General features: G+C 60.4%; 1 protein-coding gene and 1 long non-coding RNA gene across 7 annotated transcripts in view; both read left to right on the top strand.

Moving 5' to 3' along the window:
- The first annotated feature begins 440 nt into the window (after positions 1–440).
- Positions 441–27,573, top strand: part of DLGAP4 (DLG associated protein 4) — a 62,861-nt gene continuing 35,728 nt past the window's right edge. Inside the window, exons 1-6 of one of the 6 annotated variants that reach the window (XM_069034493.1) lie at positions 441–1,406; positions 2,666–2,833; positions 7,963–8,180; positions 11,672–11,786; positions 14,458–14,508; positions 15,548–15,794. In XM_069034493.1, coding sequence (XP_068890594.1) covers positions 456–1,406; positions 2,666–2,833; positions 7,963–8,180; positions 11,672–11,786; positions 14,458–14,508; positions 15,548–15,794 — 1,750 coding nt within the window. In that variant the 5' untranslated portion in view covers positions 441–455. Of the gene's footprint in view, positions 1,416–1,970; positions 2,025–2,665; positions 2,834–7,962; positions 8,181–11,671; positions 11,787–14,457; positions 14,509–15,547; positions 15,795–22,724; positions 22,948–27,573 lie in introns of those variants that run through there. The other 5 variants (XM_069034488.1, XM_069034489.1, XM_069034491.1 and 2 more) reach the window with 5 other exon arrangements.
- On the top strand, positions 25,535–26,899 carry LOC138121221 (uncharacterized). Its single transcript, XR_011156136.1, has 3 exons — positions 25,535–25,735; positions 26,373–26,510; positions 26,737–26,899. It is a non-coding gene; the product is annotated as an uncharacterized lncRNA (long non-coding RNA).

The following is a 27,573-nucleotide window of genomic DNA, read 5'->3' as shown; positions in this document are numbered from 1 at the left end:
CCCTGAGCCAATGGGACAGAGCAGGGCTCTGCTGGCAGTGCCTCTGTCACGCTGCTGGGGAGGGGATGCTGTTAAATAACCCCGTGCAGCAGCAGAGCAGCAGCAGCAGCGTTGAAGCAGCCCGTGGCCGGGCACCGAGGCACACGAGCGCTGCAGCTGCAGTGGGAAGGGAATCCTGCCCCTCCTCCTCTGCTGGGCCCTGCTCTCTCCAGTCCCTGGTCTCACACCCCTTCCCCTCCCATCCTGCCTCTTCCATCCTGCTTCTCTCCTTTGTCCCTTACCCGTGGTGGCATTTGCTTTCAGAGGGGGACGGGGATGTGCTCCCGCTGAGGAGTGGGCTGCCAGAGGGGTTCCCTGTGGGCTCTCAGCATCTGTCCTCTTCCTCCAGCTGCAGGGAGGTCTGCGAGGGCTCTGCCACACCGTCCCTGAGCCATGGTCTAGGAAGCCCTGGGACCATGAAGGGCTTAGGAGACAACAGAAGCCGCCATCTCTCCGAAAACCTGGACTCCCCTCAAGACTCTCTTTATGCCCCCCAGGACAGGAACCCTTATCTCCTCAGCCCCACCGACTCCTTTGCCATGGACCCCCGATTCCCGGCCCAGAACACCGTCCATGGGGACTGTCTCCTTCCGCTCAACAACCAGATCTCCAACAGCAGCACTTTCCCCCGCATCCATTACAACTCCCACTTCGAGGTCCCGGATGACAACCCTTTTCCGAGCCATGCCCAAGCCACAAAGATCAACCGCCTGCCTGCCAACCTCCTCGACCAGTTTGAGAAGCAGCTGCCCATCCACAGGGACGGCTTCAGCACCCTCCAGTTCCAGCGGAGCGATGCGAAGCACCGGAGCGAGAGCCCAGGGCGCATCCGGCACCTCGTGCACTCCGTGCAGAAGCTCTTTGCCAAGTCCCAGTCTCTGGAGGGCCCCACCAAGGGCAACGTGAACGGGAAGAAGGGGGCGGATGACACCAAGCAAAACCGGAGGAGCAAGAGCAAGGACCGGGCGAAGACCTCCGAGCCCAAGCGCAGGACCCGGTCCAACATCTCCGGCTGGTGGAGCTCTGATGACAACCTGGACAGCGACACCTGCAGCTACCGCAACCCCATGGGGCTGATGACGCTGGGCCGGCAGCCCGACCACAGCCAGCCAAAGTACTTCATGCACGCCTACAACACCATCAGCGAGCACATGCTGAAATCCTCCAAGAGCAATAACGACCTCAAGGTCACCCCTTGCACCAATATCCCCATCAACAACGACTCCAACTACATCAAGCGGGGCTCCTGGTCCACGCTGACGCTCAGCCATGCCCGGGAGGTGTGCCAGAAGGCCTCCGCCACCATCGACAAAGCCTTGCTCAAATCCAAGTCCTGCCACCAGGACTTGGCCTACCACTACCTGCAGGTGGGTGCCGTGGGGGAACACGGGGTGCTCTGTGCAGGGAGAGCACAGGAGTTCAGGGACATCCTCTCAGTGGGCGCCCGTGTGACCTTATCAAACATCTCCAGATGGTTCAGCTGCCGCCTCAGGTCACACTGCCAGGAGAGGGCTGGGGAGGGCCCTGGGCACAGACCCCTACTCCTCCTGCAGGGACACAGGTGCTGATGGGGTCCATCTCCCACAGCTGCAGCTCTGTCCCTGTGCTGGACCATGGCAGTGTGGGGTGGAGGGGACATGCCATGCCACCCCACCCCCTGTGCTGGGTGTGATCCCATCTCCTGCCCCCCACGTGTCCCCACTGCCTGCCTGGGCCCTGCAGGCACTGGGGGACACTCCTGGGCAGGCAGGGGTGTAGATGCCACATGTGGCTGTTTCCCAAGTGCCCACACAGCTGGGAATGCTGAGGGGCCACATCTCACACCAGACACAGCTCGCCAGGCCCCCATGGAGACCCCTGTGCCACCAACCCAGGGGCTGAAGGTCAGCAGCACTAACTAACACTCAGCCCTTATCTCCACGCATCGCAAGGATGTGCCGGCGTGCCCAGTCAGCCCCGCTCTGCCCAGCTTCCCCGGAGCACTGGTAGGACCGGCAGCGCCTCGCTGCTCCCCACGGGGCAGGGCTGGGGCAGCAGGGCACTGCCAGCCCCGCTTGCATGGCCTGCATGGCTGATGCTGGTTTGAAACCCTGGCACCGACAGCTCCAGGGCTGTGGCAGGTTCCAAAGGCAGTGCTGGAACGGCATGAACCTGGTTGTGCCCTGGAGAGAGGAATGGAGACAAATAAGCCAGGCCTGGGTGGGGGGAGGAGGGGATTGGTCTGTGTATGTAGATCTCCAGCATCCTTTTAATGCAGAGGTGCCAGGGGCTTCCCTGGCTGTGCCCAGCGGGCTTAGAGGCTTTGAAAAGCAATGAATTATTGAAGCACACTCGGCTTCCAATACCTTGCTGGCCAGGGCTGCAAATCAAATTTCCAAGGGACTGAACTGACTGCATCAGGAACACCAGCAGGGAAAATGGTCTTGGCCTGGTTTCTTTTTCTTTTCCCCTGCTCCTTCCACTTAAGCATTTGAGGTTAAAGAGCTGCAGCCAAGCTCTCCAAGGGTCCTGCTTCCCTCAGGCTGCAACGCAGAGCCCGGCAGGCAGCCCCGACAGCCCCTGGGCTCTGGGGTGCACAGCTGCCCTGCTCATTCCCCCCATGTAATGAGCCTCCGTTTCTCGACAGCCTGACGCAGGGCTGTGGGCACAGCTGGGTGGCACGGGCCTGGCCAGCAGCTGGGCAGCCCCACCGCTCGGCTGGGAGGACACGGGTGCCCCGCGGCAGCCGAGCGAGTCCCCGCGGAGGTGGGACCAGCCCCTCAGCCCCGGGCCGACCGACGCAGGCAGCGCCCAGGTAGGGATCTTGTTTTGAGGAGAAGCTTTTGCCCAGCTCCCTCCCACTCTGATCCTCCTGGGACCACTGGCCAGGGGCAGCAGCCTGCGCCACCGGACTTGGAGCAGGTAGGGAGCAGCCAACAGCCACGACTGGCACAGCTGGAGGGGCACTGGGGGACACCGGGGTGTGAACAACATCCCCAGTGCCTGGGCAGCCCCTGGGCTCGGTTCACCAGCAGCTCACCACCAGAAGCAAGACCCCAGGCACCCAGCCCCGAAAACACAGTGCCCAGTGCCCCCATAAGCCAACAGGTCACAGGTGCTTGGGCTCACCCTGTCCCAGGTGTCCGGTGCCAGCCCCAAAATCGGGGCACAGGGCTCAGGCACCTCACAGGAGGATGCGGTCATTGTATCCCAACCTCTCCTGGGCACAGGAAGGGTGATGGAGAAGTCACCTCTGGAGCTTGTGAGTGGGAAACGTCCTTTTGCAAGGCCACATGTCCCCAGTCACACCTGGGGACAGGGCGAGCCCACTCCCTCCATGTGCCGTGGGGAGGAACAGCAAGGATCTGCTTTCCCAGTGCCTGGGGGGGGCACAGGGGGCCTGCCCTGCTGCAGAGGGGGCAGCTGCCACGCAGAAATGCCCAGTGGGTCCCAGAGGTGAGGGGACATGAGGGAGGGGAGGAGGAGTGAGATGGGGAGAAACAGGACACCGCAACCTGCAGGCTGGGTAAGCCCCCAAGGCTATTCACCTCTCCTGCCCCATTTGAAGGGTCTGGGTATTTTGGGGATTCATCTGGAACTATTGGGGATCCATGTGATGTTTCCAGGCCCTGGAAACATCCATACCCAGATGTTGGAGCTGGTGATCACCCAGCTCCAGGCCCAGCCCTGTCCCATCAGGGTAGGGGTCTCTCAGGATCAGTCCCTAGGGTGACACAGCTCCACCCTTAGAGCACAGTCCCCAAGGAGGGAGGCCATGCTCCCCATCCCCTGTCCCCCTGTCCCCATGGGCCCCATATGCAGCTGAGAGCACAAGGAAAGAGGCTGGGAAGCTCTTTGGGGTGGGAGATGCCCCAGGCAGGAGTGAGCAGGAGCTGTGGATCTGCAGACAGCACCGAAGGGATGGGCAGCGTGGGGGCTCCCAGGGAACAGTCACCATTAACCTGATGCATCATCCAGATCAGCCTCCCCAACCCCACCTACAGTCAGACCACACCAGGGCATCCTTAACCCCCAGGAGCCCTGAAAATAATTCATAATCCAGAGTGGGTGGCCTGTTCAGTGCCAGCCACTCCACGATGCTGAGCGCCTCACGCCAGCCCCACCGAGCTGCTATGGGGCAGGAATACAGCCCAGGTCCCCCAGAGGGTGCCCTGCCAGAGGGACAGCCTGGCTCCAGCTTTCTCGAGGACATGGTGGTGTGCCCGCAGCAGTGGAGCCTGTGCATGGCCCATGCACCCCTGGAGCGCTCAGCAGGGCCTTCCTGTGCTGCATGTCCGTGTGTGCGGGGCTGGCTGCATGGCAGAGCTGGCACTTGTGTGGTGAACCCCCGTTTGCTCCTCGAGTCTCTTCCCCCTGACGTGCCCCGAGCAGAGGGAGCGCCGCAGCTCCTGCCAGAGCCCGGGAGTGGAGCTTTCCTCTTTCCCCAGTCCCCGCTCTGTTAGTGCTCCAGGGATGGGGGATGCCCGAGGGAAGCCTCCCTCTGCCCTTTCCCTTTCCCCTCTTTGTCCCGGGCAGCACTGCTGGCCGGTGACTGGGCAGCCCTAGGGGACAATGCAGGGGTGAGTGGAGCCCAGCTCCAGGGATGGACACATGCCTGGATCCCACATCCCTGCGCCGCTTGGCACCGCATGGACCATGACTGGGCACAAGGAAGGACCCACGTCCTGCAGCCTGGCAGACCATCCCTGCCCCCTCTGCCCCCTGCCCCCTGCTGCCCCCTCCTCACCTCCGTGCAGCCTCAGGGCAGGTGCATCCCCAAGTCCCCATGAAGTCTCCAGACCTGGGCATCCTCTTACTGCCCCCCCCCTTCCACACCACCCAAAGCACCATGGGCAGAGCCAAGGCCGCACCTGGGAGAGCAGCAGGAAGGGCAGCAGCAGAGCCCCACTGCCTGTGAGGAGCCTCTGGAGCTGCTCTGGGTGCCCTCATGCCCCCTTGGGCGTGACACACAGGCTGTGCTCAGAGCCCCGGGTGTCACCTGCTAGGAACTCTGCTGCCACCGACGGGCTGCACTGGCCACTGTCCAGTCTGTCCTTGATCACAAATGCTGCTCTGGGCTCGCCATCCCCATCGCAGAGCTTCAGACTATGGGACAGGCTCCTCACATCCTGCTGCAGAGAAGCACCCCAGAGGGCTCTGAACAGCACCCAAAGGACCTGTACTGCTTTTGCAGGTCCCCGAGGGCACCTGCTTGTCTTTGCAGGTGGGACACGCTCCAAAGTGGGGCAGCCGATTCAGAGGGTGAATTCCTTCCCCTTGACTGCTGAACTGGAATGTGGAGCACCTTGAGAGCAGCTCTGTATCCTGCTGCCTTGCCAAGGCGCAAAGCAGAGGAGAGGCAGGGAAAGGAGGATTAAGGCAGCTTGGCCAGGACCAAGAGCTGTCGTGATGCCACAGGGAGGCTGTTCCTGGGAGAGGGACAGGTCCGTGTGGGGCAGGCAGTGCTGGGGCTGCACCAGCAGGGAGAGACACACTGGGACTGTCTTTGTGCTGCCGTGCCCAGAGAGCCCAAGGCCAGGGGGCAAATGCAGCAGCCACGGCAGAACTGAGCAGCCCCCAGCCCGTGCCCCTGAGCTGCCCCAGAGCAGCTGCAGGATCCTGAGGTCTTAAAGCCCTCTCTGTCCTTGGCTGAGCCCAGCACCCTCACTGCCCCACACCATCCAGCGCTGGCCCTGCACAGCTGGGCAGTCCCTGTCCTGCAGTCCCTGTCCTGCATGGCCCACTTGGCTGGTGGCTGGCCCTGTCCTCCTCAGCCAGGGGCTGCAGCCAGCCCTGCCAGCCCTCACCAGCCCTGCCTGCCCTTCACCAGCCCTGCCTGCCCTCACCAGCCCTGCCTGCCCTTCACCAGCCCTGCCTGGCCCTTCACCAGCCCCATGCTGGCCCAGACCCCACAGGCAGGAGCTGCAGCTCACCTTGAGGAGAAGGCAGGCAGTAAAATGCAGTCTCTAGCCAGCCGTGACACCAAGGTGACAGATATAAAAGTGATTGTCTGACCCTTTAGAAAGGGTCAGAGCCAGGCATCCCAGTGACCTGTGGGATCCTTCCTGTGGCAGGACTCAGCTGGAGCCAGCAGGGCCCCTCCTGGCCTCAAGGCCACCAGTACAGACAGAGGCTGGGGCAGAGGCAGCACTCACACCCGGCAGGGAAAGGGTTCTCAGCTCTTGCATTTATTTACAAGGACCTGGCAGATGACACCCACAGCCCCTGAGCTGTACAGCTGTGTGAGCAGCCAGCCTGGGAGCCATGGCCAGGCACGGAGATGGCAGGAGCAGAGTGGAAAGGGCTGGCAAGATCCACGCCAGCAGCAAGTGGGGCCAGGGAGGCCTGGCCAGTGTGTGTGCCTCATGTGGAAGACTCACTCCACTTCGGTCCCCAGCTTGATCTCACACACCTGGATCAGCCCTGGCTCTGATCCACATCCCCCAGGAATGTGGGTGCTGGGTCATGGGCGCACTCCGAGCAGGGGTCTGTCACCAAAGCCCCAAGGGTGGTTTGGGGTCTGTTCCAGAGTGGACACACGGAGCAGGCTGGCGGGACATGGGTTGAGCCTCAGCTCCTTCGGGCAGGAGAAAGCCCTCGGCTGTGGTGTGTGGATTGAGCCTGACCTGGACACAGCCTGCAGAGCTGAGCCTCACCTGAAGGTGCTGCACCCCAGCAGCACCACACACAGCCCCAGACTGGCTCTGGCTCCCAGGAGAGCCCTGCTGGGAGCAGGGATGGAACAGGCACCACATGGCTCTGGCTCATGGCAGCTGCAGCACAGCCCTGTGTCCCCAGAGCCCTGTGTGAGCTGTGGCTGCTCAGTCCCACGGCTCCCTGGGCAGCTCCAGCAGCTCCATTTAGCACAGCCAGCGTGGACGCTGTCCTCAGCACAAGCTGTGCTCAGCACAAGACCTCTCACTGCTCCCCGCAGCATCCCCAGCTGCTGCTGGAGCAGTCTGGGCTGCCCTGGCACTGGCGTGGCATGGACACTGCTGCGTCCTCACGTCTGGCCTGGCTGCTTCTCGGCCGTGTCCTCGAGGGCCGGACAAAGGCCAGCTGCAATCCAAGTGAGCCACAAAGCCAAGGCTTGCTCCTGGAAACTCGGGCTTCCCCATCTTTCTCCTGACCTGTCCCACACCACATGTGCCTTGTCCTGGTCAGTCCTGGGCACTTTGGCTCTGCCTCAATCCCCAAACCACAAACTCTTCGCAGGATGGGCAGGCGGGGTGGTGGCTACTGTGGCTGCTCAGTGCTTTAAGCCTCCCATGGGACCATCAGCTCTAGTGAGGGAACAAGAGGCCATGTCTGCTTTAAATTAACTGTGGAGCTGTCATCTTGGTGGGGTTAGAAGTGCTTTTTATGCCCAAGGTGCTGTTCATCTCTCTGCAGAGAGGCCAGCAAAAGGTTTGTGTGCCCAAGCTGCTCTAGAGGGACTTGTGAGAGCCTGACTTGGTTCCAGAAAGTAATTTCAGCCATTCAGAGTCACATTCAACTCAGAAACCTTAAAGAGCCCATGAAGGCCTGGGCTCTGACCCCCCAAGCCCTGCTCCACAACAGCACTTTATGTTCAGTGGCGTGGTCTGTGCGATGAACAGCCGCGTCCAGCCCTCTCCCAGTGCCCCACACAGGCCCAGTGAGACTGTCCCTCTCCCCCTGTTATGCCTGGCGTTGTGCAGCTTGTCCTGGCTATGGGAGCATGTCTGGGATGGAGGTGTCCAGTGGTGGGGAATGGCTGTGATGTGCTAAAACAGAGGCCACCAAGTCAAGGGCTGCCTGGCATGAACTGGTAAGGGAGGGCTGTGAAGGAATTGTGTTGCTTATTCCCACTACACTCCAGGGGAAGGTCCAACAATCTCCCCAGTTCCCCACGATCCTACAGGTCCCAGGATCATGGGCGTGTGCCATCCCTCATATCTGCTCACACTCCTCTTCCTCCTTCAGGTGCCTCAGGGGGAGTGGAACAACACGCTGTCCCGGGACAAGGACAGCGAGATCCCGTGCCGGCGCATGCGGAGCGGGAGTTACATCAAAGCCATGGGGGATGATGACAGTGAAGACTCAGAAACCAGCCCCAAACCATCCCCGAAAACTGCAGCTCGGAGGCAGAGTTACCTCAAGGCCACCCAACAGTCCCTGAGTGAGCAGAGCACCACACAAAGGTAACGCTGGAGCTCCTCTGGGAGCTCTGCGCGGGTCCTCAGGGCCACCCTGGAGCAGCCCTTGGGGTCTGGCCAGCAGCAGCATCCCACAGAGGCCCCGTATGGGATCAGAGCCAAGCAGGGCTCCTGCACCCCAGCTCTAACAGAGAGATGAGGAGACAAGCGGGACAGGAGAAGATGTGGCAGAGGAACGGAGAGAGCTCCCCATCCTGGTGATTCCCAGTAGCCCTGGTGTTAGGAGCTGCTCCCCTCAGCCATGGGGAGAGCACTTGTCTGATGGAGCTGTGGGGATTTCCTCTCTGAGCATCTTCTGCTCTGGGGGAATGCAGAGATCCCAACGCCAAGATGCCACTTGGACCTGGAAGCTGCTCACCCGGCATGGCTGAGGACACTCGGCCCGCTGGGGCTGTGCCTGGAGCCGCTCTGCTCCAGAGGTTTCCAGGGACCCTGTGACCAGCCAGAAGGTTGGCACACTGGGCTGGATGATATCCTGAGGAGCAGAGAGGTTTGGCACCAGGTATTGAGCGGGGGAAGACTCACAGTGGTTTGAACCAGACCAAGCCGGGGGAGCAGAGCAGGAGCTTTACTGGGCCAGAGGCGGCTCCTGCAGGACGGGCTCTGTGTGACCCGGGCAGTGATGCTGTGTCCTCAGCAGCTGCTGCACATCCCAGGACAAGGCACCTGGGGGCTGTCAGTGCTCCGAATGCTGCAGCTCGGGCGGCTGTGAGTGGTTCGGAGGGACAGGAAGGAGCAGGAGCCACTGGGGGTGAATTGCTGAGGCTCAGCACACAGAGGGAAGTGGGATGCAGGCAGTGTGGGGACCCCTCACAGAGCCTTCACACTGACATCAGGTGCTGCTTTCTGCTGGGAGATGGTGACAAAATCAGCTCTGGGGAGCCCTGGAAATGCCTGCTCTGGATCCATCCCTGTTCCAAGCCTTCACATCCACCTCAGGGGAGCAGAGTGGGGCCATGGGGTCTCTGGTGAAAAATACCACATAGAGAGTCTGGGGCTCCTTCTGCCCTGGGCATTGTCCATCCAGACCACGTCCATCGGGATGTGGCCTGCCCTGAGCCCTGGGCGCAGCCAGAGCCGGGACAATGCTGGGAAAGGTCTGGGAAGCAGCGGGACCGCAAGGATGCGGCCGCGGGGGGCTCTGGGCAGGACCCGTCCCTACAGGAGCTCTGCGGGGCAGAACCCTGCGGGGCGGAGGGGGCTCCGCAGCGGCACCCTGCCAGGGACAGAACCGGAGCCAGAACCGGGAATGGAGCCAGGGCTGCAGCCGGAACTGGAGCTGGGGATAGAACCGGGACTAGAGCCGGATCCGGGGATAGAGCCGGGGCTGGAGCCGGGGCTGAAACCAGGGATAGAGTCGAGAATGGAGCCGGGACTGGGGCTGGAGCCAGGAATGGAGCTGGGGATGGAGCCGGGAATAAAAGCGAGGCTGAAGCCGGGGCCGAGGATGGAGCCGGGAGCGGAGCCGGAGCCGGGGATGGAGCCGGGAATAAAAGCGGGGATAAAGCCGGAACTGGGAATAAAAGCAGGGCTGAAGCCGAAGTCGAGGACACCGCCGGGACGGAGCGGAGAATAAAAGCAGGGCTGAAGCCGGAGGCGGAGATAGCGCCGGGATGGAGCCGGGATAGCGCCGGGATAGACCCGGGATGGAGCCGGGATAGCGCCGGGATGGAGCCGGGATAGACCCGGGAGAGTGCCGGGATGGAGCCGGGATAGACCCGGGATGGAGCCGGGATAGACCCGGGAGAGTGCCGGAATGGAGCCGGGATAGACCCGGGATGGAGCCAGGATAGACCCGGGAGAGTGCTGGGATGGAGCCGGGATGGAGCCGGGATAGTGCCAAGATGGAGCCGAGATAGCGCCGGGATGGAGCCGGGATAGACCCGGGAGAGTGCCGGGATAGCGCCGGGATGGAGCCGGGATAGCGCCCGGATGGAGCCGGGATAGACCCGGGATGGAGCCGGGATAGACCCGGAATGGAGCCGGGATGGAGCCGGGATAGCGCGGAGCGCGGCCGCCACCTGCTGACCGGCCCTGGCCGCCCACCGCAGCCCCGGGCTCCAGCAGCCGAGGGACCCCGGGCTGTGGCTGGGACGGGGCGGCCGCAGGGACAGACCGAGCCGGGGCAAGGCACAGAGCAAGCCACGAGCCGTCCTTCTGCGAGGGTCGCTGCCCCTGTCGGCCGCTCTGTGACTCGGTTTCCCCGTGGGCAGGCGGGGTGAAGGCCGGTGGGTGGCATAGGGACGCTGCCCACCCCAGGACGTGGCTGGCTCATGGTGCGAGCTCACAGACAAAGCCCTCAGCACGAGGGAAAGCCGGCGGTCAGCAGAGAGCACAGGGCTAGGGGTGTCCCATGGCCCTTGGTCCCCGCGTGGCCTGGGTGTCCCCTCCATCTCCCCTGGCAGAAGGGGGACAATTCCCCACTCCCATCCCATCCCATCCCGGGATGGACACTTCAGAGTCCCTGTGGGATGCCCACACACTGCACAGGGTGTGCAGCGCCCTCAGCTCTGCTGTCCCCAGGCAGGTGATGATCAGACCTCTGTACCCACGGCCCTGGCAGGTGTGGGGGAAGCGGCACCATGAGGGCCTCTGTTGGGGTCACAGGCAATTCCAGAGGGAGAGGCCCCACAGCTGTCCTAGGCTTCTGTGGCTGACGATGTCCCTCACCATGTGCACCCAACCTGTGACCAGCACTCCTTCATACACGGTCTCATGGTGGGACAGAGCCCCAGGGGAGCCCCATCCTTCCCCATCCCTCCCAGCCCCGTGTGCCTGGTCTCAGCTGAGGGCTGGGCTGGGTCAGGTTCAGTGAGAGCCCTGCTCTCCCCCTGTGCAGAGCCTGCTGCTGTGCCCAGGACCTCGTGGCAGAGTTTCTCCCAGCAAAGCTGCACTGGAAATACTGATCCCCTGCTCGTGCAGCGGTGTCATTCCAGCTGGGTTCCCACTGGATTTCTTCCGGATAATCTTTTGGGTTCCTCTATACAACTGTAAATATATGTATCTTGCAGCTGTTTCCAGTTGCAAAGTCCACAAAATACAAATTAAAAGTCATTTCTCACCCTGCCTCTCCCTGCTTTTGCGGCAGTCCAGGCAGTGCTGTGGCTGGAGGCCAGCACAGATCCCACATGCTCCCTGGGGCTCAGCTGGACTGACTTGGCACCTGCAGTGCATTCCTGGGGGCAGCAGAACCCAAAACCTTGTCCCCTCTCCTTCCACTGCACCCCGCAGCCCTGTCCCTGTGTGCCACACCCGAGCCAGGGGCCGGCAGGGTGGGGAAGCGCTGCCTTCTCCAGGAGCCCGGCAGTGGATGCAGTGCCCAGCATCGTCTCCGTGCTGCCTGTGCCTGTGCCTGGCAGAGGGGCTGTGGGCAGGGGTGGTCTGGCCATGGGCAAGGGTGGTCTGGCTCTGCTCCAGCACTGCCCCAGCACTGCCCCTGCTGTGGGCACACCCTCACACCCTCTCTCTGCTGGCAGGAGCTTGGACCGCCTGGACTCTGTCGAGATACTCCTACCTCCGAAGTTCCCGACCTGGGAGGAAGAATACAACCAGATCTCTGACAGTGTCAACGAGTCCAGCTGCATCAACCAGGTGAGGTGCTGAAGTGCTGACCCACTGTGCTGGCACGGCCAGCGAGGGAGGAGGCCAGCTCAGGGGAGAAGGAGCATCTTCTTCCCTCTTCAAAACAAGGCACTGGCTGTGCTCCAGGAACTGCACAGGCTGTTCCTGGCAGCTTTACCAAAGTGTCATGGCCAGCTCTTTAATCAGGATTCCTATTAGACCTCCTTCCTGGAGCTTTGCCTCCTCTCACACTGCTGGTGCAGCCAAAATCCCTCTGCCACAGGTATGGTAGCCCAGAGGGGGCCCCACAGTGCTGGGAGAAGCTCAGGGCTGCTCTGGGTGCAGGGTCTCACTGTGTCACCCCCCAGAACCATCTACAAGGCTGTTCAACCTTCCTGCAAGCCCGTCATGCCCACTGGGTGGGTCCAGAGCCAGGGCCAACCTCTCCTGGTGGTGTCCAGCCTGGAACCCTGCAGGGTCACCAGGAACAGCCACCCTGCTCAGCTCAGGACCTCACCCCTCATGCAGCAGACTGGACCCAGGAACAAGGTGCCCGTAGTTCGGGAGGCTGTCCTGCCAGCCAGCTGGAGACGTCTCTCTTGGATATTCCTGGGCCCCATGGCAAAGCCAAGGATGCCTGTGAGGTGCTAGCAGAGGGTGGCAAACCCCTTGCCACAGGGTGGGCTCAGGCACTGACCAACATTTGGGATGCAGTCGATGCAAAATGGGTTTAACTCCCCATGCTGTGGTTGTGGGTTACTCTGGAGCTCCTCAGGGCTGGGATTGCTCTGGAGCTGCCTCACAGGCCGGAGATAACTGGTGCAGGGATGAGCCTTTGCAGAGGTCCCGTGTGCTCATCTCAGCCCTTTCACCGCAGGGCAGCGATGGCTCCACAGCTTTTCCCAGCGAGCCCGGTCACCCTGGGCCTCTGTCCCGTCTGTCCCTGTGTGTCTGCATGGGGACATGTGCCCACACAGCTGCTCTGTGTGTGCAGGGGGGCACAGCAGCGGAGTGGGCATCAGGAGCCCCAGGGTGAGGGGGGTAAAAGGGCATGTCCTGCCCATGTTCCCATCCAGGTGTGGGGGGCTCTGAGCCCCTTGGCTGGAGTCTCCTGGTGCCCCAAAGCGGTCGGAGCCCTTGGAGAGGAGCCAGGGGGGAGCAGGGGCATTGCTGGGCATTGCTGTTCCCTGTGGTCAGTCCTGTCCCTCGTGCAGCAGCAACGTGCTGGGTGTGTCAGTGCACAGCGGGGTCAGGACTGTTGTGGCCTTGTCCTTTGCGTGTCAGTCCGTGCTGAAGCCAGGTCGCTGCTGGAGACTGGGTCTGTGCTCTATCCATGTCTAGAGCTGCTTCCAGGAGCTGAGTGCAGCACCCCCATGGAGACATCAGGAGGGACTTGGAGCTGAAGGGTCTGAGCAGCCCATCATGCGCCAGGAGCTGCCCAGGCAGCCAGCCCGGAGCCAGACTGGTGGCAATGGGATGCTGGGGGCACACCGACTGCCACAGCACCCGCTCACATGTGAGGCTGCTGCCATCACGTGCACTCTGCCACTGCCCTGAAAACCAGAGAGTTCAGCTGCAGCTGGTTGGGATTGAGAGGCCTCCCACTGCAGAGGCCAACTGCATGTCTGTTGATCCAGGATGGAGCTGGTTCATCTGCCAGTGCATGCTGGCACTCTGGCATCATCCATCTCAATGCCAGAGGTAGTTCCTGCCCTGCCCCCACTTTTGTGTGACCTCCAACAGCTTCCTTGTGTGTCCAGCCAGACCCCAGTGTCTTCCCACATGGAAGCACCCCAACTGTGACAGACAAATCCTCCAGCTCCACCTTGCAGCCCTCTGGCAGTCCGGGGATCAGCAGGTGTGTGTGTCAGCACCCCCTGTCACATCAAGGGGGACAGAGCTGGTGACCCCAACAGTGCCAAGCCCCACTGTGAGCTGTGCCCTGTGCAAGAGGGCCAGGCCCATCCCCAGAGCCAAGCCTCTTTCCTCAGGTACACTTGGAACTTCCTGAGGGGGGTCATCCTGGGCAGGTGGTGCCAGGCAGAGCCCTGAGGGCGGAGAGGAGGAGGAGGCGGCGGCCGTGCTCCCACAGCAGGGCAGTGTCTGTCGGGGTCTGTCCGTCTGCCGAGTGTCTGCCGTGGCTTTGCTCTGCTGGGGAGGCAGAACAGCTTCTGTGTGGCTTCTTCTGGCGCAGGGACACAGCAGCGAGGTGGCCAGCCCAGCCCTGCAGGCTGAAGGACAGTTCCCCCACGTGGAGCACTCGGACTGCCCACGCCCCTGACTCTGTGGGCTGTGAGGTGCTGGCCAGCGCTGGGGGCTACCCAGAGGTGCTCCGTGGGAGCCACGGGCACCTCGTCCAGCTGCCCCTGTGTGCCGAGGGGTGTCCCAGAACAGTGTGTTCCCAGTGTCCCCTGTGGGCATACATGGATATATGGTGCACACAGCAGGCCGAATGCTCGGCAGCTTCTCCCGTGGTTGAGGTGTCCTGTGGAGCTTTGCCGTGTCCGTGCCACTGTCTGAGGGGCCTGTGTGGCCTCGCTTGGCATCTTACGAGCTCTGCAGTTTGTACTGAAGTGTCAGCAGCGGTGGCCCCAGGGGACGGGTGCCCCGCTCCCCTTGTCCTCGGTTCCTGTGCAGTGACTGTCTGTGTGAGGGGCTCCCCTGTTCTTAGCCTTTAACCTTCTCCAACTCTTTCTTCCAGATCTTTGGACCCCCCTCACTTATCCCTCAGATATTTACCCATGGAGAGCAGGTATTGTCCCACTGGCATTTCTCTCATCCTTCCTCACGGAGCTTTCTGGGGCCAGCCTGGACACCCACAGCAGGGTGTGAGGCAGGCTCTGGGGTCAGCCCATGCCCAGGCCAGCATCAGGAGAAGGAAAAGAGGAGGAGGAGACAGCACTCCTGCCCTGGGCACTGCAGGGCAGCTGGAGAGCTTGAGTCCTGAGCCCAGCAGGGCCTTAGGGACCGTCAGTTTTAGAGGGAAGGCAGATGAACTTCTTGAGCTAAACCTCATGGACTCAGATGCTGGGCAGAAGCAATGTCCTTGAGTGCCAGGAGAAAGAAAGGGCCAGGAGAGATGGATGTGGGCAGCAGGGCCAGTCTCAGCATCTCACCTGTATTTCAGAACAGTCTGCTCTGGGCTGGGTCTGATTTGACCTGGCTGAGCCTCTCCCAAGACCAAGTTTGCCCAGCAGCTGCCACGGGAGAGCGAGGCAGAGCTGTGAGCAGGGGGCAGGGAGGTGGGGGCAGTGGCAGAGCTCACCCCTGGCCACAGCCAAGCTCTCTCCTGGCCCTCACCAGGAATGGGGCTGGCATGGATTCCGAGACCCAGCCTAGGCAAGCGTGGGGGCTGTCCCCAAGCCCACACCTCTCCCCTGCTGTCTCCCAGTGTTGCCCCCCGAGGAGCAAGCTGCCGTGGTGGGTCTCACACCTGAGGCTGGGGTGTCCCAGCTGTGCTGGGACAGGGGCCCTGGCAGAGGCTGGACGGGGATTTTGGCCACATGTGCTCTCAGCAGCAGGACTGGGGGTGTTTCACAGGCACTGTGGCGGTGTCTCACCTCCAAGGAGGGGCCCCTCTTCCCTCCCTCAGCAGAGAGCCCCGGGCACCCTGTGCTCCAGCAGCACTGACCACTGACTACTGACCGCTGACCACTGACCACTGCACCTCCCGTCCCGCTGCCGTGAGCGGGACCACGCAGGAGTGGCCGGAGGGCGAGGAGCAGGAGGGGAGGGAAGGGAAGGGTGGCCGCAGGCGGGGGCTGACTGGGGCTGCCCCTGTCCCCGTGCAGGCACCCGAGCCGGAGCTGGGGGAGCAGTACGAGCCCGTCTGCGACTCCACCTACAGCGAGGCCGAGTCGGCGGCTGCGGAGGTGCTGGACCTGCCTCTGCCCAGCTACTTCCGATCCCGGAGCCACAGCTACCTCCGCGCCATCCAGGCGGGCTGCTCCCAGGAAGACGACACGGGCTCCGTCCGCTCCATCTCCCCGCCGCCCACGGGCAGCCTCAGCGGCAGCAGGACCCTGCCCACCAACAGCAGTGAGTGCAGCGGCGTGGGGGGCACGGGGCGCGAGCCAGCGGGGGACAGGGGACACTGCTGGCACTGCCTGGGGGCTGTCGAGCATGTCGGGCGCTGGGCTCGGGTACCTGCATCCCAGCCGTGGTCGTCCATGACTTTTGGGGCCTTGTGCCCGAGAGGATGGGCAGCAGCTGATGTGGGTGCTGGAATGGCAGACGGGCTCTGGGCGCTGCATCAAAGGAGGTGTGACCAGCAGGTTAAGGGAGCAAATTCCCCCTGCTCTGCTCTGCTCTCGTGAGGCTGCTCCTGCAGAGCTGCCTCTGGCTCCGGGGCCCTCAGCACAAAAAGACATGGAGCTGCTGGAGCAAGTCCAGAGGATGCCACGGAGATGCTCTAAGGGCTGAAGGCCCACTGCTCTGGAGACAGGCTGAGAGAGGTGGGAATGTTCAACCTGGAAAAGAGAAGGCTCCAGGAAGATCTTAGAGGTTAGTGAGGCGCTTGCACAGGATGCCCAGAGCAGCTGTGGCTGCCCCTGGATCCCTGGAAGTGTCCAAGGCCAGGCTGGACGGGGTTTGGAGCAGCCTGGTCTAGTGGAAGGTGTCCCTGCCCATGGCCGGGGGTGGGACTGGATGGGCTTTAAGGTCCTTTCAACCCAAAATGGTCTGGGACTCTGTGATGACACATAGAGAGGCCCCAACATCCCTAGCTTTGGGGTACAAACAGGTCTTGCACTGAGTTTTAAGGCACTAACGAGCCTTCCCAAGCCCCAGAGCCCCCAGCATGCCTGTGCTGAGCCGTGGCAGCATTTCCATGATGCTCCAAGTCACTTGATCTGCATCACTTTGCATCATTTTCTCCAAGGCAGCCTGTGCCCTTCCCGGCTCTGGCCAGTCCCAGGCGAGGCTCAGGTGTAACACAAGGTGTGAGGAGCTGAGAGGTGCCATCCTGGGGGTAATTTTGGGAACTGGTTAGAAAAGGTGATACCTTGGTGTTCCTAGACATGGTGGTACCTGTACATGGAGCAAGGCAGATGCCAGAGCAGGCAGGAGGAATGCAGCACCTGCCCAGGGCTGTCTGTGCAGGCAGCACGTCCTGTCCCCATGGGAAAGCCAGGGTCAGGCCCAATGGGACGGTGCCTTTCAGCACCAGCTCTGGCACCAAGGGGAGTTCAGAGCAGCCTCAGCTCATCTGCTGTGGGCAAAGCTGCCAGAGCACCGGGGTGGGCTCAGTGGGAGACAGGCGCATCCCAGCTCTGGGCAGAGTGGGCAGTGGGGAGGGGGCACTGGCAGCCTTCCTGCCTGGCTCCAGGCCTTCCCCCCCGAGATATGGGCATGACCTAACATCTCCCTGCAGTGGTCTGAGCTGCAGAGGCGTCCCAGTCAAGGTCCACAGGATGAGGCAAGAATTGGAAGAGATCCCCTGGGATGAATGGGCTGTTTGCTCAGCCCTGTCCCTCCTTCCTGCCACCCTCTCCACTCTGCTTCTGTCCCACACTCTTCCCACCTGGCTGCCCCTGTCCCACAGCCCTCTCCTTGCTGGCTCAGCACTGCTGAGCTCGGTGCTGCCAGTTCCAGGCTGACACCGGACAGCAGCAGCAGGCACAGCACAGGGGGGGCTTCCAAAATGGGTGCCACCTCTCTCTGACATGACCCTGCACAGTTCTGCTGGCTCCCAGAGCATCCCCCAGCCCTCCACGTTGGCTGCTGGGGCTTGGGGAGGGAAAGAGTTTTGGCAGAGGGTTGGGGAACAGGGAGGAGCATCTGTGGTTGTGCATGCACAGGATGTGGGAGGCAGGAGACACATCTGGACAGCACTCACACCCCTAATCAGCCATCTGGGCTCAGTTCCCCTGCAAATCATGGAATTATTTTGGTTGGAAAAGCCCTCTGGCATCACTGAGTCCAACTGCTAACCCAGCACTGCAAAGCCCACCACTAACCCATGTCCCCAAGTGCCATATCCACAAGTGTTTTGAACACTTCCCAGGGATGGTGACTCCACCACTGCTGTGCCAGTGCCTGACCACCCTTTCCGTGAAGAGGTTTTCCCAAATATCCAATCTAAACCTCCCCTGGTGCAGCTTGAGGCCCTTTCCTCTCATCCTGCCACTTGTTACCTGGGAGCAGAGCCAGATCCCCACCTGGCTGCCCCCTCCTGTCAGGGAGTTGTAGACAGTGAGGTCCCCCCCGAGCTCCTTTTCTCCAGGCTGAGCCCCTCAGCTGCTCCTGGTGCTCCAGCCCCTTCCCGAGCTCCATTTCCTTCCCTGGACACACTCCAGCCCCTCAAGGTCTTTCTTGTCACAAGGGGCCCAGAACTGGACACAGCATTTGAGGTGCCTCAGCCATGCCCAGCGCAGGGAGCAGTCGCTGCCCTGGTGCTGCTGCCACACCATGGCTGGTACAGGCCAGGCACCCTTGGCCTCTTGCCCACCTGTGCGTGTTCAGCTGCTGTCATCCAGCACCCCCAGGGCCTTTTCTGTGCATCCCTGAGGCTCTGAGTGGCTGGTGGTGTAGGAGAAGGGCCTCCCAAGCTTGGTGGCAGCTTGGTGGCATCAGCCTGGACCAACAGGGAGAAGTGGGTGCACTGTCACCTGCAATGGTCGCTGATGGCCTCTGCTCCATGCAGGGCTCTGGGATGACACAATTAAGAGCCCTCACCCAAACACATCCCAGGGACGCCTCTCTTCCTCCAGCATCCGTGCACCAGCCCAGAGGAATGGGGACCAGCCCAGAGGAATGGTTTTGTCTCTGTAGGGACACATCCTAAAGAGGCACCAGCAGCAGCAGTGCTGGGGCCAGCACAGGCTTCTTGTTTCTTGAGGGCCATGTGGGGGTTGGATGCTAAAGCAGAGGGATCCAGGCACTGTCAGAGGGCAGGAGGAGGGGCAGCGAGCTCCACGCCGGCTGTGTGGGGAGCACGGGGGAGAGCCCTGACAGCTGTCACACCCCTGCCACGCCAGTTCCTCCCACTGATGCCTGTGTCACCGGCACATTACAAGGCAATTAGCTCCCATTTGACAGCCAGCGAGACAGATGATGAGCTGCCCTCGATCAGCCTTAAACAAAGCTTTGTGCCTTGCGCAGCCGGAGACTCAAAAGCCCCAGTGGAACCTATTCCTCTAATTGCCAGGCGTGCGGTGACAGCCGCGCCGGCTCCCGAGCACCACAAAGGGCTCCCCAGCCCCGGCTCCTGCTTATTAGAGGCAGCTCTGGGAATTGCTTGTTTAATAGACTGCTTGCAATGCAGAGCGGAATATTTGATGTCCAGGGGAAACAGGAAAGCAGAGGTGAGCAAGCAAATACATCAGGAAAGCTCCCACCAAGCCACTTCTACCTGAGCTCTTCCCGGTCCTCCTTGTGCCATCTGGTTACACCACCCTTGCTCAGAGCATCCTGCTCCCAAAAAGCTCAGGTGTCCAGCTCCTTATCCTGTGTCCAGATCTCCTGCAGGGAGGCCAGGGCTGCACACACCTTGTGCCCATCCATATACCAGAACTTGCCAAGCCCAGACTGGGCAGGAGAGCACCACCTGGGAGAGATACTCCCAAAGCTCAGGACAGAACAGCTGCCCTCTGCCTCTCACCTGCTTCCTGTCTTCTTTGTATTGCTTTTGTTTCCCTGTTTATGACTAAATTAGAGAGCTGGCTTCCGGGCCCATGGCTGTGCTGGGGATCCTGCCCTGCCCCAGGAGAAGGCAGGTGCCAGCCCAGTCCCCTGGCACCGATGCTCTTGCAGGGGCAGCAGGGCTGTGCTTATGAGGATGGACAAAGTGCCTGCACCCCTGATTGTGCTGGCCCAATCCCCAGGGGCTGGCTCACTGTGGGACGTTTCCACGGCTTCTGGGAAAGTCGTGTATCTTCCTCCTCCTTCTCCTCCTCTGTGTGCCGTGATCCTGGGCTCTGTGTAGGCAGGCAGTTTCTGTTGCACTCCTCTCTGCTGTCATGGCCTCCTCTCCCGTGTGGGGAAGCAGCAGCGATGGGAAGGCACAGGGAGCTCACACCAGGCCAGGAGGCATTGCCAGCCGGGGGTGAAGCACCACCACGGCCCCTCACTAATCCCATCGGCCTGAGCTGACCCCACATGGCCTTTGGGAGGGACTGTTATCATTCCCTTCAGATTTTCTCCTTCTTTTTGACCTAGATTTCACGTTCCAGAAATAGGTTTCTCTGACATACAAGCAGGAAAGGGATTAGAGGGAGAGAGTGTGTGTGTGTGTGTATGTGTGTGCCAGGGAAAGATTTCTGTTGCATGCTCCATCAGTGTTTGCAGAGGAAAAAAGGGCACGTACACATGTTCTGTGATGCATTCATGTGTCTGTGGGACAAAGAGAAATTCATGACAGCTGTTTCTGTCCACATTTGCCAGTTCATTTTTCACCTCTGATCTTTCCCTTGTTATTATGGAAACTCCACCACCGCCCTGTGCCCAGCCAGCACTCCCTTCTCCCCAGGAAGCTGTGCCATGGGCACAGCCCTGCTCTCAGCTCCACCCCCAAACCCAAACCATCTCTGTCTTTATGTGCCTGGTGCTCTTTGCTGCCAGATCTCAGCGCTCCCACGGGCAGCACCCAGGCTGTGAGCTCACTGCCTGCTGCAGGCACGTGTCTGGCACCCAAAAGCAGCTGCAACGGGTTTGAGCAATGCCACTTGCCCAGGTCCCTGGGAAGGGGGGAGCTGCAGCCACACTGTGTGATGCTGTGCTGGCACAGACACAGGGGAGGTGAGCACGGCTCCAAGGTCCTGGCCAAGCCTGCCTGCTCCCAGCAGGGACCATCTACAAAGGAGTAGAAACAAAGGCAGCTGTCAGCATTTCCCTTTGCTGATATGGTCAGAAAGACAAGTCCTTGTTGCTTGCTTTTATCAGTTTTGATAGCAGGAAAGGGAGTTGGTGCTGTCCTCGTGGGAGAGGAGAATCCAAAGCACCAAGGGGTGCCTCAGCTCACTCAGAGCCTCTGTGAGGGCAGCACCAGGAGTCCGTGCATGGTGCTGTGCTCTGCCCGTGAGGAGAGCTGGCTGGAGGGCAGTGTGCCAGGCACACAGACACCTGAGGTCTCTCCTCAGGCCAAAAGGCCTGGTGGCCTCCCCACATGCTGGCCATCCTTGTGACCCAGGTGAGCACAGACCTGCCCTGACACCAGGCAGTCACGGGTGCCCCTTTGTGTCCCCGCTGTCGGTGATGCTCAGCCCCTCTGCAGCTCCCATGGCCACAGGGCTCGTGCCATCGCTGGGGCAGCCCAGCAGCAACCAGCGATAGCCTTAGCTGAGACAGACACACACGTGTGCCAGGAGAGCAGGGCTGGGTGGGGTTGATCGAGGCTGCAAACAGCCTGGAGCTTTTTCAGGATGTCAGACAGTGCAGGCAAATGAGGGTTTCTTTGTGTATGTCTTGGTTTGGTTGCTTTTCTTCTCCTTCACGTTCTCTCATTATCTTTTCCATCTACTGAGCCATGACGTGGGTATTTCTGAGGGTTCTGGAAGAGATTGGCAGTTCAGAGCTACCTGGGAGACCCTGAACTGAAAACAAGTTTCCGTTTTTCCTTGGTAGGCAGCGGAGTGGGGAGGCCCTAGGCTGAGGGTCCCAAGGCTCAGGGCTGACTCTGTGACCAAATCGCCCTTCAGCCCCATTGTGCTGCTGCTTCCAAGAGCAGAAGCAGCAAATCCGCAGCGATTCGGTCGCTGAATGCCGAGGGCGGCGGCGGCGGCTCAGCCCTGCTAGCGGAGCCGGCAGCGCTTGAGCTCAGTGCGCTGTTTCCCACGGCGCTTTGATCGCTCCTTGCTGCAGACCACCCCTTCTCCGAGTGCTGGGAGCCCAGCGAGCCATCAATAAATCACAGCATCAAGGAGTGATGGGAGCAGCGAGGGGCCGGGGCAGCACACGTGCTGCTGGCAGGAGCCACGCGGCAGCGCCGCTGCTCGCACAGCCACGAGCCCTGCTGAGGGCCGGGCACCACCAGTGCCCACGCCACGCAGAGGGGCTGGCGGGCACCCTCTGCTCGTCTCGGCCGGCCGCCACACAGAGTGGCTCTGCCCTCGCAGAGCTGTTCCCAGCCCCGGTCCACGGGAGCCTTGTGCTCAGCTCCGTGTGCCGGCGCAGGATCTCAGGGAGAGAGCTGGATGCTCCTCCAGCACCCTGCGTGGCTGTGCCCAGGGTGCAGGCACCGGCAGGTTCTTCCCTCAGCCCGCACGCTGTGCCAGCCCTGCTCCCCTCCGCACCTCCATTCTCTATCAGCCCTGCTCTGGCAGCCCCAGGGGAGGCACAAAGCACAGCCCCAACACAGCGCCCGCACCCGCTGAGGCTCCCCTCCCTCTCCCCGTGCCCAGCGGGGCAGAACTCCACTAGCAAATCTGGGACCAGGGGAAAACACCCACAAGGGAAACCTCTTCGTCTCACTTGTTTCTTTCCCATGTATTTCCCTCTGCACCGGAGGGTTCCTCTCGGCGATGCTGCAGGAGGTCCTGCACCCGCCGCCCACGGGGGTCCCACCGCGCCCGCTCCGGGGGCTGGAGCGGGAGGGATACGGGAGGGATGTTTCAGCCAAACGCACGTTCGCGCGTGGGTGGGACCGCGGCCGCGATGGGGAAGATGTCACCGCGGCTACCGCGACAACGAGACAAAGCTCCCGCGTGGGGTGGGAGCGGCTCCCGCTTTGTTCAGCAGCGCTCGGCTTCCCCCGCGGCAGCGGCGGTGCGGCAGCGGCGGCCGCCGCCCGTGTCCCCTCTCGGCAGTGCCGGGCGTCCCGAGGGTCCCGGCCGAGCCGAGCGCGGCCGCCGCGTGTCCGGCGGGGCGGAGGGACCCGCGCGGCCGTGGGAGCGCGGCGGGGCGGGGCTCGGGGCGGTGCCGGTGCCGGGCGCGGGGCGGGCGCGGGGCGGTCCCGGGGCGGGGCGGCTGTTTAATGCGCGGCCCCGCCCGGGCGCGCGGCCGGAGCGGCGGGCGGGCGCGGTGAGTGCGGCGGCGGATCCGCGCGTCTCCTCCCTTCTCCAGCGGCGGCCGCACGAGCAGCCGGAGCGGCCCCGGACCGCGAGCGGCCCCGCCGGCGGCTCGTCCTCCTCTTCCTCCCCTTCGCGGGACCCAGGCCGGGCCGAGCGCCCTCGCCCCGCGCCCCCCCCGTCTCTCCGGTCCCCTCCGCCCCTCTTTGTGTCTCCCATGGCTTTGTGTCTGGAGCTCCTGAGGCAATGTGAGTGACCGCGCGAGCGGGGGGCCGAGCCGGGCCCTGCATGGCTGCGGGCGGGGGTGCCGCCCCCTCCTCCCTCGCTGCTGCCGCTGCTCCGCCGCTTGCCGGGCCCGCCGCCCCTTCCGCTTCCCACGCGCGTCCCGGGCCTCCGTGGGAGCGGCGGGGCCGCCCCGCTCGGCTCCGGGCTGGGCTGGGGTGTGGGGGCCGCTCCATCCTCCTCCTCCTCCCCCGCATGCCGCCTGCGCCGCGGGGAGCCGGGCCCGGGCGGGGGTGGGTGCTGCCCCGGTGCCAGCCCCGCTGTGCCCGTCCCCCGGGGGCCGTGCGGGGTCAGGCCGGTGCCCGGCCCGGTGCTTCAGGCCCTTAAGGAGTCCCTGGGTGCCGCAGGGAAGGAAGCGGCGCCTCGCTAAATGCGTTCCCCGCTGGGGGACACGGGCCCTTTCTTTGGAGAGGCGTTCGGATTCTCCCTCCCCTGGAGAAGAAAAGGGAATTGTCTGGGCGAGGCACGGAGCTGAAGGCTGACATTTCGCAGCGCAGCGAGCTGGCACCTCCCGGCCAGAGCTGGCTCTGAAAAGTCTCTTTTTTTAGCCTGGGAGAACAGGTCCTGGCTGAAGGTACCTGGTGTGGCAGCCCAGCCTGGAGCCGCCCGCCCTGTGCAGGAGTTGAGGCTGAATCCCTCGGGATTTAACCGCAGGTGCAGCTCGGCGTTGGTGTGCCTTGCAAGAGGGTGGGGATGTTAAGGTTGGTTGTGAGCAGTGAGTAAATGTAGCTCTTTATTTCCACTCCAGTCTTGATTGAGAGGCTCAAAAAGGAGGATTGTTTGCAGGATGCTGTTGGTAGGACTAATAGTAGTTATTCTGCAAAGACCTTGACCCCAGGGTGTGCAGGAAATGTCTTTGAGATGTGACTGGAATTAGGACCTCTGAATCCTAGGCTGTAGCTTGTCACTTGCGGGAGGAAAAGAAGAAAAGGGAGAATAAAAAACCCCACAGCATGTGGCATTGAATTCTAAAATAAATTCCGATCATGTGGGATGATAACAAGCCAGATTGCCAAGTCGTGTAAGTTGGCAGACTTGACTCCAGAGGGTCCAAATTACTTTGCTGGTAATTGCTCTTCCAATAGGCGTTTGGTGCTATGAAGTTACATGTTCTTGAAGGGGTGGAGAAAAGTGTAGCTATTGATCAAATTCTGTCTGCTTGGCTTTCAGATAAAGTATTGATGTGTGTCCATACCCAGATATTCAGAGGAGGGTTATCTGCAGAATTTTTCTGTTGTTGGCAGGCGTGGAAAACCTAAAAACTCATCTTTAAGGGGCAAATGCCGAACTGCCACATGCTATTTTTGCATCTAGCTTGTTGCTTCCATCCCACTTCTGTCGTGGCAGTGTAAGTTTGGGGTGCAGCTGGGGGTCCCGGGATCTGTAGTGTGGCCCTGGAAGTGCTGGAGTGTAACTGCTGTGCACTGTGCCAGCCTGGAAAGGACAAGGAGACCCTGGGCAGCAAAGGTGATAATGGAAGAGCTTGGTTTCTCTGAAATGTGGGTTGTCTGTCAAATCCAATGGGATTTGGCAAAGCACGATGTGCTGGGAGCCCCACAGGTCCCTGTGTGGAAGTGTAGCCAGTGTCCCAGCACACGCTGTCAGCTTGTTTGCTCACAGCTCTGTCAGTCATTGGGTAGTCGGGTGCTTAGTCTGTGTGTGCAGTTTGGATTTGTGGACACTTCTGACTGCTCAGCTCCAGGTTATTCTGCTGCTCCATGGCTGCGTTCCTAGCTGTGCATGCTGCCAGAGCAAGAGAACTTTAAAAGCTTTTAATGGATAACTAATGACTGTCAGGCGTTTGCGAATAGCTGTGTGTCAGTTCTTGTCTCCTGTATGGATTTTCTTGTTGTTTGAGCCCAGACTGGGATCGTTTGGAGTGAACTAGTCACTGGACTCTGTGAAAGTCACTTTGTGCCACTTTAATTTTTCTCGTAACCCACTTCACGCACACCTGCAGAGGGAAGCCTGCAGAGCTTCAGTGCAGCAGGGTTTGCTTGTGCCTCTTCAGCTGATACTCCTGCTCTGTGCAACCTGCACAACAGCCTCAAATATTTTTTAATGGATCGAGGAGGCATAATTGGATTCAGAGCAGTGCAAGTTACAAGGACATATGTGAGTTGGAAGGATTAAGGCTGTGCAGGCTGGTGGCCTTGTTCAAGAAAAATCCACTTTAATTTCTGCAGTGAAAAGTTGTCAGTGTGTTTCCTATCAGAGCAGATTTAAAAGGGAGGGGAGCAGTGCTAAGTATGATTGCTGTTTGCTGTGAAAGGCGATTAGAGTTCAGGCTGTCGGATAAAGTTCTGTGGGGGCTGGAGTTGGGGATAGTGAATTTGGGTCTCTCCAGAAGAGCTCATGGAAAAATGAGTTTCTTTCCCTTCTCTTCTGGCCTCCCACCTGGAGGAAGAAATGGGGTGCAGAATGACACCAGGGTTTGACATAAGCTGCCTTTAAACCATCAAAAGTTAAACTGTTTGCAGATGGGCCAGTTAAGGAGAGGAGAAAATATTTAGAAATTCTGTCCACTTCAATTTATCTTGCAGAATTAATTAATTGCTGGCCCTTTGGTGCAGATGGGTGCATTAAGTACCAACCTTCTGTCCCCTGGAGAAGCAAGAGGAACAACAGCCCCACGGCTGAAGTCCTGAGCTGGGCCTCAGCCCTGAGCTTCCCTTCTGCTCTGCCAGGGTCTGGCTGGTGAATGCAAAAGGCACCATTGCAAAAGCATTTGTGATTTTCACTGAAAACAGTGAGGTAAGTGCTCAGATCCATCTGCCCACATGAGTCTGGTCTCTAATTAATGGGCAGCTTAAGGCAGGGCAGTCCCAGTGTCTGCATAGCTCAGCATGGGCTGCTGGTCTGTTGTCACAGAAGGTGACAAGCATTGCTGGTCCCCCAGGACTGGACACTTTGATTTCCATAGAGGACAGGGCTGTGGGTTATGCACTGCCAGGCTTCTTCCCAAATTTCTATACATCTAGGAAGACAGCTGAGTTCTGATTCTCTCCTCCTTCCCTCCTTGGTGCTGAGCTTAGACTCACAGTGTGAATTGCTGGTGAAGGCAGAGGGGCACGTGCACCTACTGGGACATGGGCAGGGTGCTTGATGCCCATACAGGTGCTGCAGCATCACCTGAGCAGACAGGGCATGCAGGAACTGGGTTATCCCCACTGCTCTGCAGGGTCTCAGAGCATGAAGCTTGTCAGCTCCTCTGGGAACACCAAGAACATGAAACCAGTCTCTAAGGGAACTCGCCCGAGCCAGGCTGTAGCTTGGTGCATCAGACAGCAGTGCTCGAAAAGGAAACAGTGAATGTGCTTAAGTTTTAAATCTTAGCACTAGTATTTGCATCAAGGATGTGTTGACAATCAATCTTGTGTATCCTATTTAGTGCTCTTCATTAAGACATCAAGGTTTCACTGCAGCGATCTTTTCTGAACCTAGTTCCAAGAGATCAAAGCTTAAGCTGCTGTTTTGTCTCTCCAGTTTGAAGTTTGACCAAGAAACTTGAGTGGTGAATGTTTCAAAGGTAAATTCTTACCTGTGGTGCAGGTCTGTCAGAGCTGGAATTAAAGTGGAGATCAGAAGTTGCTTATGCCTTTCTACTGATGCACTGTCATAGTGCAAAGTGATGTTTGATGAAAGCTGAAAGCTATTTAAGAGTTGATAAAAGGAAATTTTTATTGTGAGTTGTTTTCATAAGATTAGTCAAACTTCTAAGTATTATTTGTCTGGTTTTGTTTCTATTCTGGGAGTGGTTTAGATCTACTTGAACAGAGCCCAGCCAGGCATTTGCTGTGTGCAGGAGGGATTTCCAAGCCTAAACTTCCTACCCAGAGTGGGCATATCTACAGCTGCACTGAATTGGAAGTTAAAATTAGGAAGTTAAAGCATGGATGCTGCATCCCTCTTAGGCCTTACACGTAAGCCATCTACCTGTGTCTGAAGCCAGAGAAAGTATCCCAAAGGCTGCTGTGGAATTTTCCCTGAGGGAGTCCCCGGACCCTCCTGAAGGCCCTCGTGAGGAGCCGTGTCCGTGCTTGGCTGCCAGCCTGGTCAGTGCTGCTCTGGGGAGAGCAGCATGTGCAGGACAGGTCATGGGCCAGCACGCTATGCCTGGGCTCTCAGGTCACTGGAGTGGCTGTTGTGTTGGGAACCTTCCTTCCCCTTGTTTGAACCCTGAGGCTTTCCAGTCCCTCAGCATGCCCCAGACATGGGGACCCGAGTTACACCGTTCCTGTGCGGGAGCTCTTCCGGGCTTCGGTGCGCTCTGCTGGGCAGCTGCCAGTCTGAGCTGCCACTCCAGCAGCAGGCCCAGGCTGGGAATTCTGGCCTCTGAGCACAGCAAGCTCCCTGGCAGTGCAGGACTGCTGTGATGCCCAGCCTTGTACCGCCTGGGCTGGAACTTCCCAGGAGAGAAGGTGGCTTTGGGGAGATGGGTACTGGTGGAATGGAGCTGGAGAACTTCTCCCAGTGCCTGAACCGGTGTTCAATCTGATCCCTTGGAAGTACAGGGGTGTTGCACCTCCTGAGCTCCTGGTTCTGGACAAAGCAGCTACTTTATTTCCAAAGTATTGGGTTTCAGTGGTGCT

The sequence above is a fragment of the Aphelocoma coerulescens genome, chromosome 20 (genome assembly GCF_041296385.1).
Source record: "Aphelocoma coerulescens isolate FSJ_1873_10779 chromosome 20, UR_Acoe_1.0, whole genome shotgun sequence".
Lineage (NCBI taxonomy): Eukaryota > Metazoa > Chordata > Aves > Passeriformes > Corvidae > Aphelocoma > Aphelocoma coerulescens.
Note: the sequence above shows the minus strand (reverse complement) of the source record. Positions and strands in the feature narration are given on the sequence as shown.